This window comes from Pempheris klunzingeri, chromosome 22, assembly GCF_042242105.1.
Source record: "Pempheris klunzingeri isolate RE-2024b chromosome 22, fPemKlu1.hap1, whole genome shotgun sequence".
Classification (NCBI taxonomy): domain Eukaryota; kingdom Metazoa; phylum Chordata; class Actinopteri; order Acropomatiformes; family Pempheridae; genus Pempheris; species Pempheris klunzingeri.
The window spans coordinates 11,849,883-11,866,947 of record NC_092033.1 but is presented as its reverse complement, the minus strand read 5'-3'; the positions used below and the strand labels follow the sequence as shown (position 1 = coordinate 11,866,947).

The window sequence follows — 17,065 nt, the reverse complement described above, 5'->3', positions numbered from 1 at the left end:
CTAATTTATGAAGTCATTGTCACCTCAGGTCAGTTAGAAACAAACTAAATCTACACTGAAATGATGGAAAACGTCAGTAAAACCACCCCTCTCTCATATGTGTTGTCAGTAAGGTGTTTCGTAAGTAAATGATTGCTGAGCGGAGTCCCATTGGCACAGCTGATCATCAGATAAACAGATAACACAGGCAACTGTGGGTGTGGTAGCAAATTTGAAAACGCAGACAGCATGACACAGCATGCAGCATAAATTATGGAGAGAACTTTGACCTCTTATGGTTTCATTTAATTAAATCAGGTGAAAGCGCCTGTGGGTGGGTTGAGATAACTTATTTTGCCTCTTGTAAACAAATGTCAATCTTGATATTATCGCTTGGTTTTGGGAACCCCACCTCATATATATATATATATATATATATATACTGTTGTTTCCACACTTATAACATGGTGGTTACACAGAATAATATGTGTCTGTGCACACATGATTATGCATGTATTCGTGTCCACTTTGCCCATGCTTGCATTCGACGAGCCGCTCAGGGACTCTCGCTCACAGCTGCTCGTGTTTATCAGGCAGCCTCTCCATTCTGTTTCTCCCACCCGGATTCTTGAAGGAGAGCCAACGCTGTCTAACCATATCTGAGCCCCCAAATGCTGCTTTGTCTGACGGATGAGGAAAACGCTCTTATCAGGCGTTTTCAGGAGCTGTTACTGTAACTCCCTCTCCCTGCTCCGCTGCTCCAACTCCCAGGACAAAGCAGCCTTATTGATGACAGTAGCGTCGCGTTTTGCCCTTTTCGTGGCCCTCGTCCTCCCTCGTGGGAGCTTAAGAGCTTCCACTCCCACTCCTGCCACAGTTGATTTTTCTATGAAAACTGGCCACGGCTATCTTGCCTAATTCAAAAGCAAACATGGGCAAAGGAAAACAGACTTGGAGTTTATTTTTTTCACTAGCAGTTGTAGTCTAGTTTCACTGCCGGCACACATGAGTGTGTAATGCCACATTTGTTCCACACATTTGTTTCACACAGTTGTTAAATACAGTGCGTGCGTGCGTGTGTGTGTGTGATCACAATGATGACATGCCTGTTTTCTGCCCCCAGACAAAGGTACAGTGCAGAAGGTGATTGTGCTGCCGAGCAATCAGTCCCTGCATGAAGACCTGATCCTGGAGGAGCTGGAAGTGTTTAAGGTCAGCTGTCTGTTTTCCCTCTCCTTTCTTTTGTTCCTCCCTTACTTTCATCCCCTTTCTCTCCCAAAATCAAAGGCAGGGAGGAGGAGGGTGAGCTTGGCCACAACACAAAGGCCAGGGGCAGGCAGACAAAAGCAGGGTGGCATTCGGGGGAGATGGATGCTCTGCCGTGTGGTGCAGAGTGCAGACTGATGGGAAACATGCTAGCATAGTGCAGGGGTCTGGTTGTTGCCCCAGGTGAACCTATGCACATGCTGTTTTACGTTAGCTCAGATCACCAAATGTGCGATCAGTCTGTGATCAGACGTAAAGGCCACGGCTCCTTTGATCTTCCACTGCAGCTGGACTGTAGCTTTCCTTCAATTTATTCTCAAAAGACACGATATATTTATCTTTTAAAGTTCAGAACATCTTGGCAGAAGTTGGCTCTAGATGTCTACCCTCTCTGCTATAACTACTTATTTATTCTTTTTATTTCTTTATTGTTAAGATTTCGTTATTTATTCGAAATTCGCTTATTCACACTTTTTTTTTTGCATAACGAACAAATAAGAAATAATGTGTTATTTCGTGATGTTAGAAGTGCTGGTATGTGGATTTTGGATAGAGCCAGGCTACTGTAGCTGTGTCTCCTTGTTTCCAATCTTTATGGTAAATATGAAGCTACTGCTAGCAGCTGGTAAGCTTAGGTTAGCACAAAGACATCATCACGCTCTTGGCAAGAAAGCGAATAAGCACACTTCCGCAAAATGTTCCCAACTGTTCCTTTAGGTTTTGATGGAAACAAGTGACGACACTGTCTAAAAGCTCTGAACGTGCTTCTTGTATGTGTTGTTTTTCAGAATCAAGCTTCTGTTACAAACTTGAGAATATCTTCAAAAAAAGTAAGCATCCTTCCAACTTTGCTGTCCTCACATATTAAGCACAGTTTTATTGTTTTAATATGTTATTCATTGTCTGTGGCTACTATGTAATGCACAAAACACATATCTCCTGTGCATAATAAACTTCCCAAAGGCAAGGAAATAATAAGCCATAATTGTTTCGGCGCTCTGCCTCATTTTCCTGTCAGCCGGCCACTTATTAAGACAAACAGGGCGGCTGACATTTGAACTGTTTGCTTTGCAGCAACAGCTGTACGTCAGCTCGGAGTACGGGGTCTCGCAGGTCTCCCTGCACCGTTGCCACGCTTACGGCTCGGCTTGCGCTGACTGCTGCCTCGCCAGAGACCCTTACTGCGCCTGGGATGGACTCAGCTGCTCTCGCTTCTATCCCACCGGCAAAAGGTACACAAAGGTTTACAGTTGTAGGGTTCAAAACTGTGCATGAAATGGAAAGATACTGGATACTGGCACAAAATTAAAGAATACTGAGTGTCCACAATGATGCCATTCAGAAAAAAAAAGCCTTTAGGCCCCAAAACAAATTTTTCAGTGTTAATAAGTGGTGACAGATGTTGATTAGGGTGCACATTCATGGTGGAAGCTATTCAAAACTTTCACACATGTTAAATAAACATTAGCGGAGTGCATTTGTTGAAGAGTATACAGTATTTCTGTTCACTTGTATTCAATTATGCTCCGTTTTGCCCCAAACTTGCCCCAATGTTTGGACCTCCAATAAACAACCAAAATAATATTTATTAGTTGTGTAACAAATATTAAATCAATCCGTGTACCACACCCAGTCGTATTGAATGTGTGCAACAGTGAGTTGAACAATAGTAGAAAAGTTCATGAGGGCGAACAGATCATGACTGGAATCCCTCAGTACACACTTGAACATAAGCCATGTCACTAATTCTGCTTTTGTTGTTTCCCTCCCTCCGTCTAGACATAACACAGACAGGGAGGTATGAACGACACCTCGCCTCTAAAACGATCCGCCTCTGGTCTCCTTAAGGACCAGCTGCCTGTGTCTTTTGACATTCCAGACAGACGCAGGTCAAGTTTAGTTTGGGAGCAGAACAAAAGTGCGATCCCGGTTTTCCTGCAGGAAAAAGCGTCTGAAATGTGTCAGCTGTTTACTTGCCCTTCTCCTCAAGCTGTTACATATGAGTGTGCACCACTGAGATGAATAACAGTCAGATTTTCCTCATATTGTTTTAGCTCTGACTGCCTCTCCTTCAGTTTTAAAAATGAGATGAACATGTGAGGAGGAAGGTTGTTTCTGTATTTAGCCATAGTGTATTCATACTATGTATTTTCTTCTTTTTTTTTTTAGGAGAAGCAGAAGGCAGGACATTATACATGGAAATCCACTCACTCAATGCAGGGGATTCAATCTAAAAGGTAATTAAAGCCACACTAATGACTATACGTTGTGTGAAAGCAGTCGCTCATAGGAGCAAACCTTCAGAGAATTTTCACCCCTCTTTGTATATTTCCTCAGCTCGACAGAGTTTAGCCTCTTTTTGCTAACTGTTTTAGATTTTACGGACCATCAAACTCACAACAGCAGGCAGCTGTTTTCAGCAAAACAGCTCTGATAAACCCTCTGTGCACTACCTGCCCAGCAACAGACAGCACTTAGGCAGCCAGCAGATTCTCCCAGAGGGAAATTGGAGATTTCTCCCCCATTAGGAGAAATAAAGAGCAAAAGAATGAATCAATCAAAGACAAATGATCCTGTCCCGTTTGAGACTAAAAGTAGAAACACAAGAAAATCAGCAGTTATTTTGCTGTGCTCACAGGCTGATAGAAGTATAACAGAGACAGCTCTGAGATGTGCAGGTTTTACTTTTGGATCTTACCATCATGTGAGGAGCTAATTACTTCAGACAAATAAAGATCAGTGCAGTGAGAGAAATAGAGAGCATTTTAAGATCTTAAAGCAGGTTGAGACAAGAGGAAGGTTATTTCTCAGGAGCTGAATTTTAAAATGGTCAAAATCTCATATGGATGTTAATCAGAACTCAGTTATGTCCAGGAAAAATAGGCTGGACAAAGAAGAGAAAAATTAGTCCACATTTGATGGCAAAATGATTTTGAAGAACAAATGATTCCAAACCAAAGCCGAAGCGTTTTCGTGTTCATGTCCCTGTCCAGGGGTGTTTGTCCTTGTCTGTGATTCCAGGCACTGCACAACATCATTCAGGAACATTCACACAGCGGACTGGCAGGGTGCAGTTTAATGAGAGGGGAGGATTTGCTCCCCAGAGTGTCCCATTTCCGTGAACAGTTTACATCTCTAAATTAACACGAGCTTGGGGAACCAACCATATGGCTATTACCTCTAATTAGTCAGAACCCTGTCATAGATCCAGCTGAGTGATGAACCATTTAGCAGCAATAAGAACGAGACGGTAAATGAGATGAAACTGAGTGTCGAGGGTTGGTTTTTGTTGTGTTTGGTTGTCTGTAGACACTGAAGAAATTTGGGTGGAGTTCGGTTGTGCTGCAGGTGTCAGACTAAGCCTTGTGTCAACATTTCACTCTTCAGACTTCAGACAGATTTGATTCCATCTGTGGGGTTTGTGTATGTCAGCAAGTGACGTCTGATTTGACTCTGTGACTCTCCGTGACTCTGTGTGTGTGTGTGTGTGTGTGTGTGTGTGTGTGTGTGTGTGATAGCTTACAGAAATGCAGTGGAGATGACACAGTACGGCGTGAAAAACAACACCACCTTCCTGGAGTGTCTCCCCAAGTCTCCCCAGGCTTCTATTCGCTGGCTTATTCAGAGGGACAACGACAGGAGGAAAGAGGTCAGTTTGATGTTTAGAGAGGTCAACAGTCATCGTCACAGCCCGCACTTGTTCATACCTGAACTGGAGCCAAGGACACGATGAAAATCCCTAAGCGATACAACTGATTAAATGTCCGTTTTCTGATTTATAGGGAAGCGCTTTGGTGCTTGGGTCACACAGTTAAATAATACATCAAACATTAAACATGTCATGCAATCAAATGAGCTCACACGCTTGATAAGGCCTTGTATCGCCTGAGGAATGACACAGCGAACATTTATTGGCAGCAGAGCATCCTGATGAGAGGTGATACAGATTGAGCACGATGTGGACCCTGACTAATGGCTGGATTCTCAGCGGGGAAACATTTGACAAATATTTGACAGCCCTTTAACTCCTTGAAAGGCTTTGAAAGATTAAATAAACCTGGGCAAGAGAGTGCCTGCTTGATAAAGACACTATCTTTCATGGATTTAACTCTCACCTCTGTGTAGTAGACTCAGACTAATGGCCGTTTTATAGCTATTTCCCCATGAGAATGGAATTGGCCCTAAAATAAATCACTTTGGTTTTATGGTGTGTAATTATTGGAGCCTTATCCAAACGAGGGCTTGGCTGGTTTTAAAGAAGTCAGTGAAAAATAAATAAAAAGTGTTGCGTTTAGGGTGCAAGCATCAGCTTTGGCTCTCTTATGTAAAGCTGATGATGACCAAAGCACTTCAGCTTCTTTCAGCACTTTCACTTTGATTACCATTTTAATGTCTCTCAGTGATCTTTTTTATATTGACCAACACTTTGCTTCGAAATCTGTCATGTGTGTTCAAATTGGATGAAATCTGGTGAATGCAAAGGTGATACCCTAATGCACATAATCTTCATGAAACGATTAAGTGACCCCTGTAATCTGGCACCAGTCTGTATTGTATAGTTACTGTTTAGATAGATTTGGTTCTTTTCCATTTTCTTGCTACAAAGCATGTGGATGGGGTGATGACACAGTCCAACTGTGCCAATCACAGGTGAAGCTGAGCGACCGTGTCCTCTCCACGGAGCACGGCCTCCTCATCCGTTCGGCCCAGATGTCCGACCAGGGCCTTTACTACTGCCTGACCACCGAGAACAGCTTCAAACGCACCATTGCCAAGATCCGCCTGCGAGTGCTGAGCGAGGCCATGGTGAGCGTGCTGACAGACAAACAGCAGTCGCCGTGGGCCTGGGCCAGCTCGTTGCATCCCAAGGTGCTGTTGGCAGCCTTCAGTCCAGCAGAGAGCCTGGCCGTCCAACAGTACTGCAAAGAGAGGAAGGAGCTCCAGAACCTCCAGCAGAGGCAGCAGCAGCAGCAGCAGCAGCAGCCTCAGCCGCCTGGACCTCTCAGGGGGGACCTTGCAAAGCTGAAGCCCCTGCTGGACCGGAGGAAGAGCCGCAACCGCCGCAATCACCTCCCAGAGGTCTGACGTGGGGGGGCTTGGCAGCTGCAGAGACTGACACGCACACCTTCCTCTGTTTCTATAACCAGACCCTCATTTTCCTCTCATCTGAAACTGCAGAGCTGCGCTGTGGATGCACAGACAGACGAAGAGGTGGGTGCGGGGAGTTGTTATTCTGCAATATCTCTTTTTCTTGCATGAGGCAATGTGACCAGATGGCTGTGACATACACTATTACACAGGCACCCACAAGCCATTCATTTGCTGTCGCAGTCACAACACAAACTGAAGCGGCCCTGTTACGAGTGCCACTAATGAACTGTAGTCTGTAGCTGATACTGCTTATTAATAATACACCTTGAGGCGCAGCTACGGTCATTGATCTTATCATACTTTAAATATTAGAGGGGAAATTGGAGCGGCCAGATGATCGCTCACAATGGATTTCTCCTTTGTTCATAAAAAAGAGGTCATTTGAAATCATGATAGTAAATAGAGGAGATTGAAAAGGGACAATTGGGAGGCAGATGCATGTTTGACAGCGAGTGCCATCTCAAAGTATTACACTAATATTTAATTAGATTCTACTCACAATCCTGTATTTACTTTAAACTAACAAAACTCTCTCTGTTCAGGGAAATGTCTGAACAGGGCTTTGTGGGCACATGTAGGGTAATAAAATGTACATTTGTGTGTAAATTAAAAATGTACTCGCTCAAAGGCCAACATCCACTGCTAACAGAAATAGAAGTAAAATACCGAGTAGAATATAAAACTCCGAGTGAGTTGTTGCAAACATCTCTCCTTTATTTATTCCTGTACATGTAAGAGAACATGCTTCGCTGTAATTCAGCTGCACATCGTATCATACTTCTCTTGTTTCTATCACAGTGGCATGTTTATAGAAATTCAACAGTGATGTAGAGGTCTCTTGATCCTTGCCTGGATCGGATTTGAGTAACCGAACAAGCAGATACGCACATTTTGGATAAAAACCTGGAAATATGGTACATACAAAATGACAACATCCTTTTTTGGATCCACATTCTGCACAATGTCTACAGCACAGTAGACGTAACCTACTATAAATTCAGAAATAGTGATTATCAATGACATAGTCTGTGAGATAGACCACTTGACATATGTGAATAGACTTTTTTTTCCTAAGCATAGTTAATGTAGATAGAGTTTATTTGTTGCTTGTGTACAGAGTATTCTTGTTTGGTTGTTTCATCCTTTTAATTTAACATTGTGCCGAGTTTTGTGAAAACGTGTTTTTATTGTGTTTATGATTTCAACATATTTCACCATCTGACTGTATCTGCAAATTGCAGAGATATACAGCATTATTTTCATTTTGAGAAAAGACGTTCTAGTTGTACCCTCCCCCATAGAGATCTCTGCTCCACCGTTAATAGAACTGTGACCGGCATCGTGTCAGCTTCAACTCAGTGTAATTTCAGTGTTATGAAACATGTGTATTTCTATTTATTAATGTCATGATAGCCTGAATAAATCTGTTCAGATGAATCTCAATTTTACAGAAAGATTTGTGCATTTTATTGTCAGACATTTGTATCAGTACAATTTTCTCTTTTACTGGCAAACACATCATCCCTCTGTCTACCTAATAGGTTCCATGGTGAGGTCATGCGATGATATAAATCCTTACTGTCTGGCTTGAAAGGCAAGGTATGCAACTTGTTTTATTATGTTTGTTGAAACTGTCAAAACAGCTGAACAGCAATCAATAAATGAAGCACTTTGACCAAAAGAAAGGAGAAAACACCAGTGTCTGTGGCTGTCACAGGACTGTAATAAACTCGTCCAGTCATTTCATTTGGAACGAAAGAGAAAGGTAGCAATGCGTTCATTACAGCTGGTGGCAGTTCTGTACGGAAAGAACGAAAGACCACCATGGCGACGACATGGCGGCGACGTGGCTTCTTATCTAAGTCTTGCCAAAAAAATTATATTTATATATATATATATTTCCCGAAATGTAAAACTATTTCTTAAAAGATAACCACAGAAGAAATTCTGACAAACTGGACAATGTATGGGTTTAATACGACGTGGAATCTTAAGAGGGTCCAGCAAAGATCAGTGCACAGTATCTGAAATACCCAAAGGTTACAAATTGCACCACCTCAAGGAGGAGGGGTAAAAACGTATCTGTTTTAATCTCAATAAAACTCCCTCATCTGTGTGCCATGTCAGATTCAGACCACACGGTACAATCAAAGACACCCAAGAGGCTGCAGAGGGTCGTTTAAAACCTATAAAACCAAGAGGGGCTTCCTGCTGGGCAGAAATACTGCTTTCTCACCAAACAAACCCAAGTACCACTCATAACCACGGTGTAATCATCCCCCCAGCCCATTTTTCTATTGCTCTTTTTGATTTATGGGCCACTCAAGGTGAGGAGGAAACCAAATCATTTTGCTTCAGCGTGCACAATGCAGAGGTTTGTTTCAGAAGCAGGGGCAACGACTGCTGCACTTTTGGCCGAGTGGGGATGTAGACCAGTATTGGCAGAAGGAACAATCCAATACCAGGAACAGGACACCCAATGAAAAACTCCTTTTCAGCGTTTATTCATTTTGAAGACACTAGTTCAGCAAAGGATATGAACATCTGCGCAAGATTGGATTCATGTACATTTCTTTTACAGGACGTCAAACAAACACATTTCTCCTCTGTGCGGATTAATAACCTGACAGTTTAGAGGAGTCCCCATCTACTCTCCATCTAGAAATCCCTGATTGAGTTAATATTACAGTGTTCGCAATTAAATTAATACTTGGCAAAGGAATTCAGCTCCTGGGCTTTACAAAATCACAGTACTACCCCCCTGGTATCAAAGGAGGTATGACATTATAAATAACACTGAAATTACAAAAATGTGCAAGTCCTTATCAAAAGGTTTGATGTCCCATAGCAGCTTAAATGCACTATGCTCTGCAACTCACTCAGAAATAGACACTTCTGCATGATTCACTCACACCAGCTTGCTTTGGTTGTCTCTGCGCCTCACCACACAGTAGGAGATGAGACACAGGACGAAGATGGCCACACCAACGCCCAGCAGCGACTGCTGTATTATCTCCAACATCTGGATGCGGGAGATGAGCTCCCTCTTGAACATTTCTGCCGTTTCATCATCCAGCGAAGCCGTCTGGTTACACAGAGAAAGAGAGCGATTGACTTGTTAATATGCACTCTAAGACAGCAGAATATAGCCAACTTTGTGACTGCAGGGCTCAGTTTTTTTTATCTTACCTCATTCAGCCAAATAACAGGGAATATGGTATAATCCTTGACTTTGTTAAGCACCCTGCAGGGAAAGAGTTCATTACTTGGCATTCAGTGCGTGGCGTCTCAAACTTGATTTTTTTTTGGCTTTGACTGTCACAGTGCAGATACAGACCCAACCATCCTGCCACTCAGAGTTGGAATTCATTAGTTGGACATTTGGGGTAATCGCTTATTTGCTTTCTTGCCAAGAGTTAGATGAGAGGACGGATAACTTTTTCATCTCTGTATGGCAAATATGAGGCCAAATCCATCAGCAGATTAGCTTAGCATTCCATATAAAGCCAAAAAAATAGTTTGCGCAAAACCATTTAAGTTTAATGATGACCTGTTGTGGTTTTATGAGGGTTATGTGCCAAAGCTGTAACCTTAATGTGTTAATTTGTGAGTTGCTCCAAGTATTTATGCGAAGCTAACCAGCTGCTAACTGTAGCTTCACATTCACTACACAGGCATGAGAGCAGCCTTAATCATCTCCTCTAACTCTAGTCAAGAAAGCAAATAATTGTTTTTCCCAAAATCTTTTCCCTCAAAAAAGTGAAGCACAACTTACGTGATGACCTTCGATGGCCCATACATCATATTCAGTTGAATTCTCTTGGCAAACCTCAAGGTGAACCCGGTTGTCTGGTGGAAAACACACCACAAAAAAATTTGCATCAGACCTGCTGCCCCTGAAAAGTCAAAAATCACAAAGATAAAAGTTTAGAAGCTCTTACAGGTTCCACATCCAGGAAGGTGTTATGGTGCTCCTCGCTGGGACTGAGGCCCAGCACGGCCTCTCGCAGGTACGGACTGCCATGAAGGAAGTGAGGCAGAGAGATGTAGATAGGTTTTCCTGTTTAGATGGCAATGAAAGAAAAAACTATTCAATAGCCAAGCTGCTGAGCAGAATGATAAAACTGTAGGAGAAAGTTTGGGGATGCCTTCATTTATGTTGAGCTCAACAAAACCAATACAAACTGACCATCTTGACAGGAGCTGATGTCGAGCACTCCGGCCATGGTGCAATTCTTGGTGGTCTTTAGGTCTTTGCAGAAACATTGGTTGTTTGGGTTGACAGTAGGGGAGGCCAGGGTGTTTGGCTGCAGGGTGTAGCGGTACACTTCGATCCCTTTCAGATCCAGGCTCGCATCAAAGCCAGCTGACACAGACCTGACGACAGAACAACACAAAGATTAGTTCAAATGTCTTCCTGCATCTGACCTCTATGTGCACAATAGTCTCTGGCTCTGCTGTGCAACTTAAATCAGACAGACTTAAGTACATGGTTGTGGTTTTGGGACTGGAAAGCTCTGACCTCTAGTGGTTACTGAGAAAAAAGTCCAAGGGTTGTAGTTCTCAAGTTAAAGATATTAAATCTCCCGTCGTTGATACTTACTGACTCACTTAATGTTAGCAAAGCACAGTCATACTAGATCAGATGAAATTGCTTCCGCAAGATGAAAGTCTTCATCACCTGCAGATGTCTGATGAGAAGAAATAGATAGGATTCTCCTTCTTCAGAAAGGGAGGGAATGAAGAAGCATCTGAGAAAGAGGGGAGAAGAAATACGATCATAAAGGTGACTCATCTCCATTGGGAACTGCTAGAATGTGACTTCTTTTTTTTTTTTTTACAAAACACATAGCAGCACGAGCCACACCTGTCCCGTTGATCATGTCACAGTATTTGTCATCCCAGAAACGCAAGTTCCTGCGGAACAAAATGAAATTTGGCAGACAAATTAGATTCAACAGCAGTATTCAAAAAGCCGTTCTCACTTGTTCAAATCTGTATAGCCTGATTAAAAGACTCAGTATCTCTATCAGTTTATTCAGAATAACATTCACCTCTCTCCTCGCCAGCGGTCAATTATTCCCACTTTAGAGATGTCATCCTTTCCGTTGTAGACTGTGTAGTAGCCGTCATAGGTGCCATTGTACTACAGAAAATACATTTCATGGAATAAAATGACAAATGTTATTTCTGATCTGGTCTCTTCAGTGTTTATTATCTATACACCTAAGTGTGAGTGAATATCTGTTTACTCACGGGTGCAAATAGGCCCAAATATCCTTTCAACAGGGGGTCTGTGTAACCCCACAACAATTCCTTGACTGTCCGGTGCTGGAACAAGGATGAGTTGCTTGACTTTATCAGTTTCTCCAGTGCACCATGAAACACTTTTGGAACTAGAGAATAAGCACCCTGAACAAAAAACAATCAAAAACATTTAGTATCTTTATTTTTGGAAACGCTCAGCAAATTTTAATTTCCTTCTCTGCATAGTGTCAATTACAAGAGGTGACAGCATGGCTCCGATTCACATGCAAAACTGCAGACAAAACAAACTGCTGTGGTTTCATGAGGAGATAAGCCTGTAAAGAACAATCTTTTATGACTGTTACACTACATAATTACTTACTGAGCGTCTCGTTGGAGTTTGCACTCCTTGTTTGAGCCTTGTCAATATTTGAAGAGAAGGCATATATACTGTGGCCGTAATCATAGACGCCGTTCTGAAATCAGGATTTCCCAATTGCACATAATCACCAAACTCCGACACAGTACAACTCATACACAACAAATCATACACCCACAGTCACCGTTGAGCTGGGTATCAAACCTTTATACTTTTTTTAGTACAGAAAACTGTTAAATGCCAAATGCCAACACTTACTCACAGATTGGTACACTTCTCACTCATTCTTTGTAATAGGACATGCTCTGATTTGAGTCATAATTATGCTAATCTCATTGTTTCATACAAGTAAAGTTCTTTGCTTGTTTCTTGATAAAAGTCAAAGGAAAACTGTGGTATTTTTCAACTTGGTTCTTCTTCTCATAAATGCGGCCATCATGACATGGCGTGGGTCATGCTAACTTTCCAGCTGCTGCATCCATTTTTTTTGAGATTTAGAAAACACCGCAAAACAACATCTGTCAATGCAAGCAACGTCAGCATCCAAAGCTTCGAAAGTAGTAGTTTCAAACCCTTATTCAACAGAAAGTAGACACAGAAATGAGCCTGCTGCATTCGCTACTGTAGCTAACACCCTGGACAGCACGCCAGTTCAACAAGCTAGCTGCCTATTTATGAGAAACATGCTTAAAGCCGTCAAAGTAAACACAGAAATTAGCCTGTTTTATTAGCTGTTGTTGTTAACGGCATGATACTTTGAAGAAAAGTTGACGGCTAACAAAGCTAGCTTTCTATTCATCTACGTACATGCATTTGTTTACATATGTTATGCTAATAACCACTGTGAGAGTGAACCCAAAATACTGGAATTCTTCTTTCTCCTTTGAATTGGGCTTATTCTGTTGCAGAAAATCACATTTATGTTTCTCAAAGTGTGCTATCATATTTGCATTGGTGCTGGAACTCTAATATCCAATACTTGCACTGGTTGCCAACCTGGAAGTTGGGCCCCAAATAGGGTCACAAGATAAACTGGATTAAAGTTAGTGAATTTCTGCTCTACAAAGAGTGTCAGTTGTATAAATTATTCTCTAATCCTTACTTTTCATATCAAATTCTGGATAGTTTTGAGCTCTAGATAAATTATTCAAAGGAACAACCTGTAAAGGGGAAATCACTTTCTCTTAACTTCTCACAGCTCACAAACAACCTGTCACAGCTGGTCACAAACCAGACAGGTTGGGAACCACCAGTAAAACGAGAGGTCGCAGACCAAAGCAACCCACCGCAGGGCGGCACAGCTCGATCTGGCGCGGCTTCTATTGGATTTCTTCGGAACAGATGCACAGTAACTATTAACGATAGAGCTGAGTCAAGTCAGGAATCACCGCACAGTGGGGTGACACTCACTTACAGCCACAGCCAGGTTCAAGGAGACGACTTTGTCTTCCTCTGGTCCCACTGACATGGTTGGCTCAAAGATGGCGCCCAGAGGCAGCAGGAAGGAGGCGGTGTGATTGTCGTTGAATGTAACATTGTGTTTGGGGAGATATCTTGTCCTGAATGGGGGAGAGTAGATTACTTTATGTTATTTGATCAGATAAATGTCATGAAGGGCTAATTGAGGAAGCAAAAAACAGATCTAATTCTATACTGTATTTGATTCAAATCTAATTCTAATAGCCTGTCATCAAAATGATATTTAAGAGGTAAACAAATCAACTTTACCTATATGTGTAAGGTCCTTTTTCCACCACCACTGGAGTTGCTCCATACTGCAAAACCTCCAGGGGGTTTTTCACGTCAAAGAACCAGAACTCCCTGTATACCTTTGCCCCCGTAGACACCCAGTTGTCATAAGCTGTCGTTCCAGGCTCAATGACGGCTTCCTAAACCCCGCAGACACACAGACAGTCTATTTTTAACATGCCTCAAGACTGCCAGCAGGCCAGCTTCCCCACTGATACATGAAAAGGGAAGCTGCTCTGTTCAAAAGAAAAAACAAAAAAACAAGAAGGTCTGAATCGTTTACATTTTTCTTCATCTAAAAAAGAAATCACAGACGCTGATCAAGTCACACTTGGCTTTCTGCACAGCTACTGGTTTACCAATTGAAGCAGCTTTCCAAAACGCACACCTCATCCCTCACGTTTCTCCTGACTCACCTTGATCTCTGCACACACACTCACATTCACACACTCTGTCGCTCCCTATTCCCCAACCCAGGATGAAACTGAGCACCATACCTTCTCCACTGTCCCCCCAATGACGCTGTTCCCCAGTGGGATAAGGACGCCTCCCAGGATGGCTACCACCGCCCCAAACACAGCTCCGGCTATCAGCCCGCACCTTCTGTTACAGCAGCCCATGGTGGTGTGCGTTTCCCTCCGTCCGACCGAACGAACGTCAGTCTGTCTCCCTGGCAGCCTGTTCTCCTTCTGTCTCCGTGTTTGTGGAGTGTGCTAGTATGTGCAGCTTGTCTGTGTTTGTGTCCCGGCAGCAGCAGCAGCAGCACAGTCAGGCTGTACCATCAGAGGAGCTGACTGAGCAGCTGAGGCCAGGTAAAGGTACAGACACCTCAGGCAGACGCCCAGGGACCTCCTTTGAATAAAGTTATATAACTTCAAGAAAGGTTTAAGGTCCAGATAAGAGATGCACTCATGATATCAGCAATCACTATCCAGCCAGGAGATTAACAGCTACATTAAACTGAGGAAAAAGGTTAAAGGAGGAGTTGGCACACAGAGAGGTAGTGCATAAAGTAAAGTTCATTTCAAATCTCATTTTGACTTATGAGATAGACAGATATACAGATACCAGTTCTAGATATCCAATAACCTGGGTGATGACAGCTTTCATAGACATTTCATTCTTATTACGTTCCTGCTCTGTTTCTTATCTAACCGCCTCTGTCTGTTCATCTCTCGTCTCCTCTCCAATTTCTGCTCGTCTAAGCGACAAGCTTACCAGGAACAGAAAAGGAGGAATATATCGATTATCAAGTGTATTCTCATTGTGCAGGGACGGTTTAAAAAAAAAAAAAAGTTCTGTTTCAAGGGGCTAAGCTAAATCAACTGATCTCCTTTAAAAGATGTTTCACCATGCTTATCTTGATTCACTGTGATATGAATGACTTCCTTGCACATGGGTGTTTGGAACCTAATCAGCAACAATATAAAATTGGTTGTGCACGTTGTAATCATTGGACCCTGTGCAATTTGTCTTTGATTTAAAAGTAACGAACCACACTGTAGAAAAAAAAAATGCCAGTGCATGGGGGTTATCTAATTGTAACTTTCCTGTTCCAATGTCTGCTGTCTTTCCGTTCCCCCAAACAAAAATCATTGATTATTAATTAATAATGTCCTCGTTTAGTCCCTGCAGGTCAAGCTCCAGAATAGTGCCTTTCCCTTAAGCCCTCCCTCCCTGGCTTCAGACCACAGGCTTTTTGTGTCTGAAGCCCAAGCTGTAATGACCCTGATGACATCATCATGACCTCACAAGGGGTTATTTTCACCAACTTCAGGAAGCTCCTTAAAAAAACGATAGAAGACATCACACAAGTGCTTTTACAGGTTGCGTTGTGCTCCCAGCGACAAGCAGACTCATCCTTATTTGTAAAAAAAAAAAAAAATGGTGGACTGCCTCTTTAATGCTGCAAAGCCTTGCTGCGCTGTAGGGTCGGACAGAAGGTGATCCCAGCCCACATGAGGCACGCTGCTCCACGGCGCTGTGAAGTTACATGGTCATGACCACTGGAGGGCAGCACCTCCATTCCCTCGCCTCCCACTGCATGTTCGGCACAGAGGACCCTGCTGCCCACGTGGTTCTTCCCACCGAGTCCCCTCTTTCCCTCTATTCAAACACACATACTTGTCATCTCACCTGACTGACTTTACATTGATCCTGCAAGTACAACTTCAACATTTGGATTGGATTTCAGTTGCTGTGGGCACGCACAGGGCCGAGATATAGACTTTATGTAGACGAGACTTTTCCCTCCCAGCTGCTGCAATAAATAAATAGTAATCACACACTTAGAAATATTCATGTGCCTGTAAGAGATATGAGGACCATGTCGGTTACCACGGTCAGACAATGTACCTGTTTTGTCTGGGATAAGGATACAGGGACTAGTTTAACAAGCCACTTTCTTCTTATCCATCTGGAATGATCTTGTGTACACAAAAAGACAGTGTGTCGTATTTTGTTTGTCGTGGTTCATTTATTCCTACGATTGAATCCATAAATGAAACATAAGTGGCTGTATGGCGCATAAGCATCCAGAAAATGTTGTTTCCTCTTGCATAATGCATACATTTCAACACATGCAGCCTCGCAGGGAAAAAAATGAAAGCACAGTTTACAGATCTTACAGATCCTAATGTAAGCAGAGGTATACATGAATCTTTCATTGCGAGGAACATTGTCTTTTTCAAAGAGCATGAATGCACCCCGTGTCTGTGGTATTTTCTCTGTCAGATGGAATGACATAACCTTTTTTGCCTTGGGTTTACACCCTCTGGCTCTTGTTGTCTCAAACCTGGAGAGGGCCTGGCTAACAAAGAGGGAAACCTCCTGCCAGTATAGGATTAGAGGGGAAAGGTCATTTGCATGTGCTCCCAAAAAGCCACATTTGAAATGAAAACTGCTTGGAGAGGAAGAGGGGGGGGGCGGAAAGTTTTGAAGGGGGGGGCGGAAAGTTTTGAAGTGAGAACAACCGACCGTAAGTCTGACCTTAAGACTTTGAAGACTCACTCTTGGCTTTGGCTAAATTATTTAAACCACAAACAATGGTCATGTACAGCTGAATGCACAGGGAGAGGGAGTGACACTGCCATGGTTAGACATTTGGTTTCCATGGGAACAGTAAATGGTAGAAATGTAGGTTACACAGTTAGTAAAGCCTGAACAGGTCACATGTCTGATCCAAGAAGTGGGCCTATTGGTGTGTGTGTATTATACTGGAAATATGCATCACATATTTTAATGTATCTGTTTAAAAATGTGTTGTTGATACTCACAAGGCAAATGAATCTAATC

General features: G+C 42.7%; 2 protein-coding genes across 2 annotated transcripts in view; one reads left to right on the top strand and one right to left on the bottom strand.

The window, feature by feature from the left end:
• The window catches only part of sema3c (sema domain, immunoglobulin domain (Ig), short basic domain, secreted, (semaphorin) 3C), a 41,448-nt gene extending 33,551 nt beyond the window's left edge, over positions 1-7,897 (top strand). The window contains exons 13-18 of the mRNA XM_070853532.1: positions 1,103-1,191; positions 2,034-2,075; positions 2,320-2,477; positions 3,415-3,482; positions 4,764-4,894; positions 5,896-7,897. Of these exons, the coding sequence (XP_070709633.1) occupies positions 1,103-1,191; positions 2,034-2,075; positions 2,320-2,477; positions 3,415-3,482; positions 4,764-4,894; positions 5,896-6,330 (923 nt within the window). The 3' untranslated portion in view covers positions 6,331-7,897. The remainder of the gene's footprint in view (positions 1-1,102; positions 1,192-2,033; positions 2,076-2,319; positions 2,478-3,414; positions 3,483-4,763; positions 4,895-5,895) is intronic.
• Positions 7,898-9,286: 1,389 nt separating this feature from the next.
• On the bottom strand, positions 9,287-14,438 carry cd36 (CD36 molecule (CD36 blood group)). Its single transcript, XM_070853651.1, has 12 exons — positions 14,269-14,438; positions 13,751-13,911; positions 13,437-13,581; positions 11,653-11,808; positions 11,451-11,542; positions 11,264-11,313; positions 11,078-11,147; positions 10,586-10,773; positions 10,338-10,456; positions 10,172-10,245; positions 9,586-9,640; positions 9,287-9,481 (listed from the first exon to the last, which is right to left on the bottom strand). The coding sequence occupies exons 1-12, from the start codon at positions 14,389-14,391 to the stop codon at positions 9,305-9,307; spliced, it is 1,410 nt and encodes a 469-aa protein (XP_070709752.1). The 5' UTR covers positions 14,392-14,438; the 3' UTR covers positions 9,287-9,304.
• Positions 14,439-17,065: the final 2,627 nt, after the last annotated feature.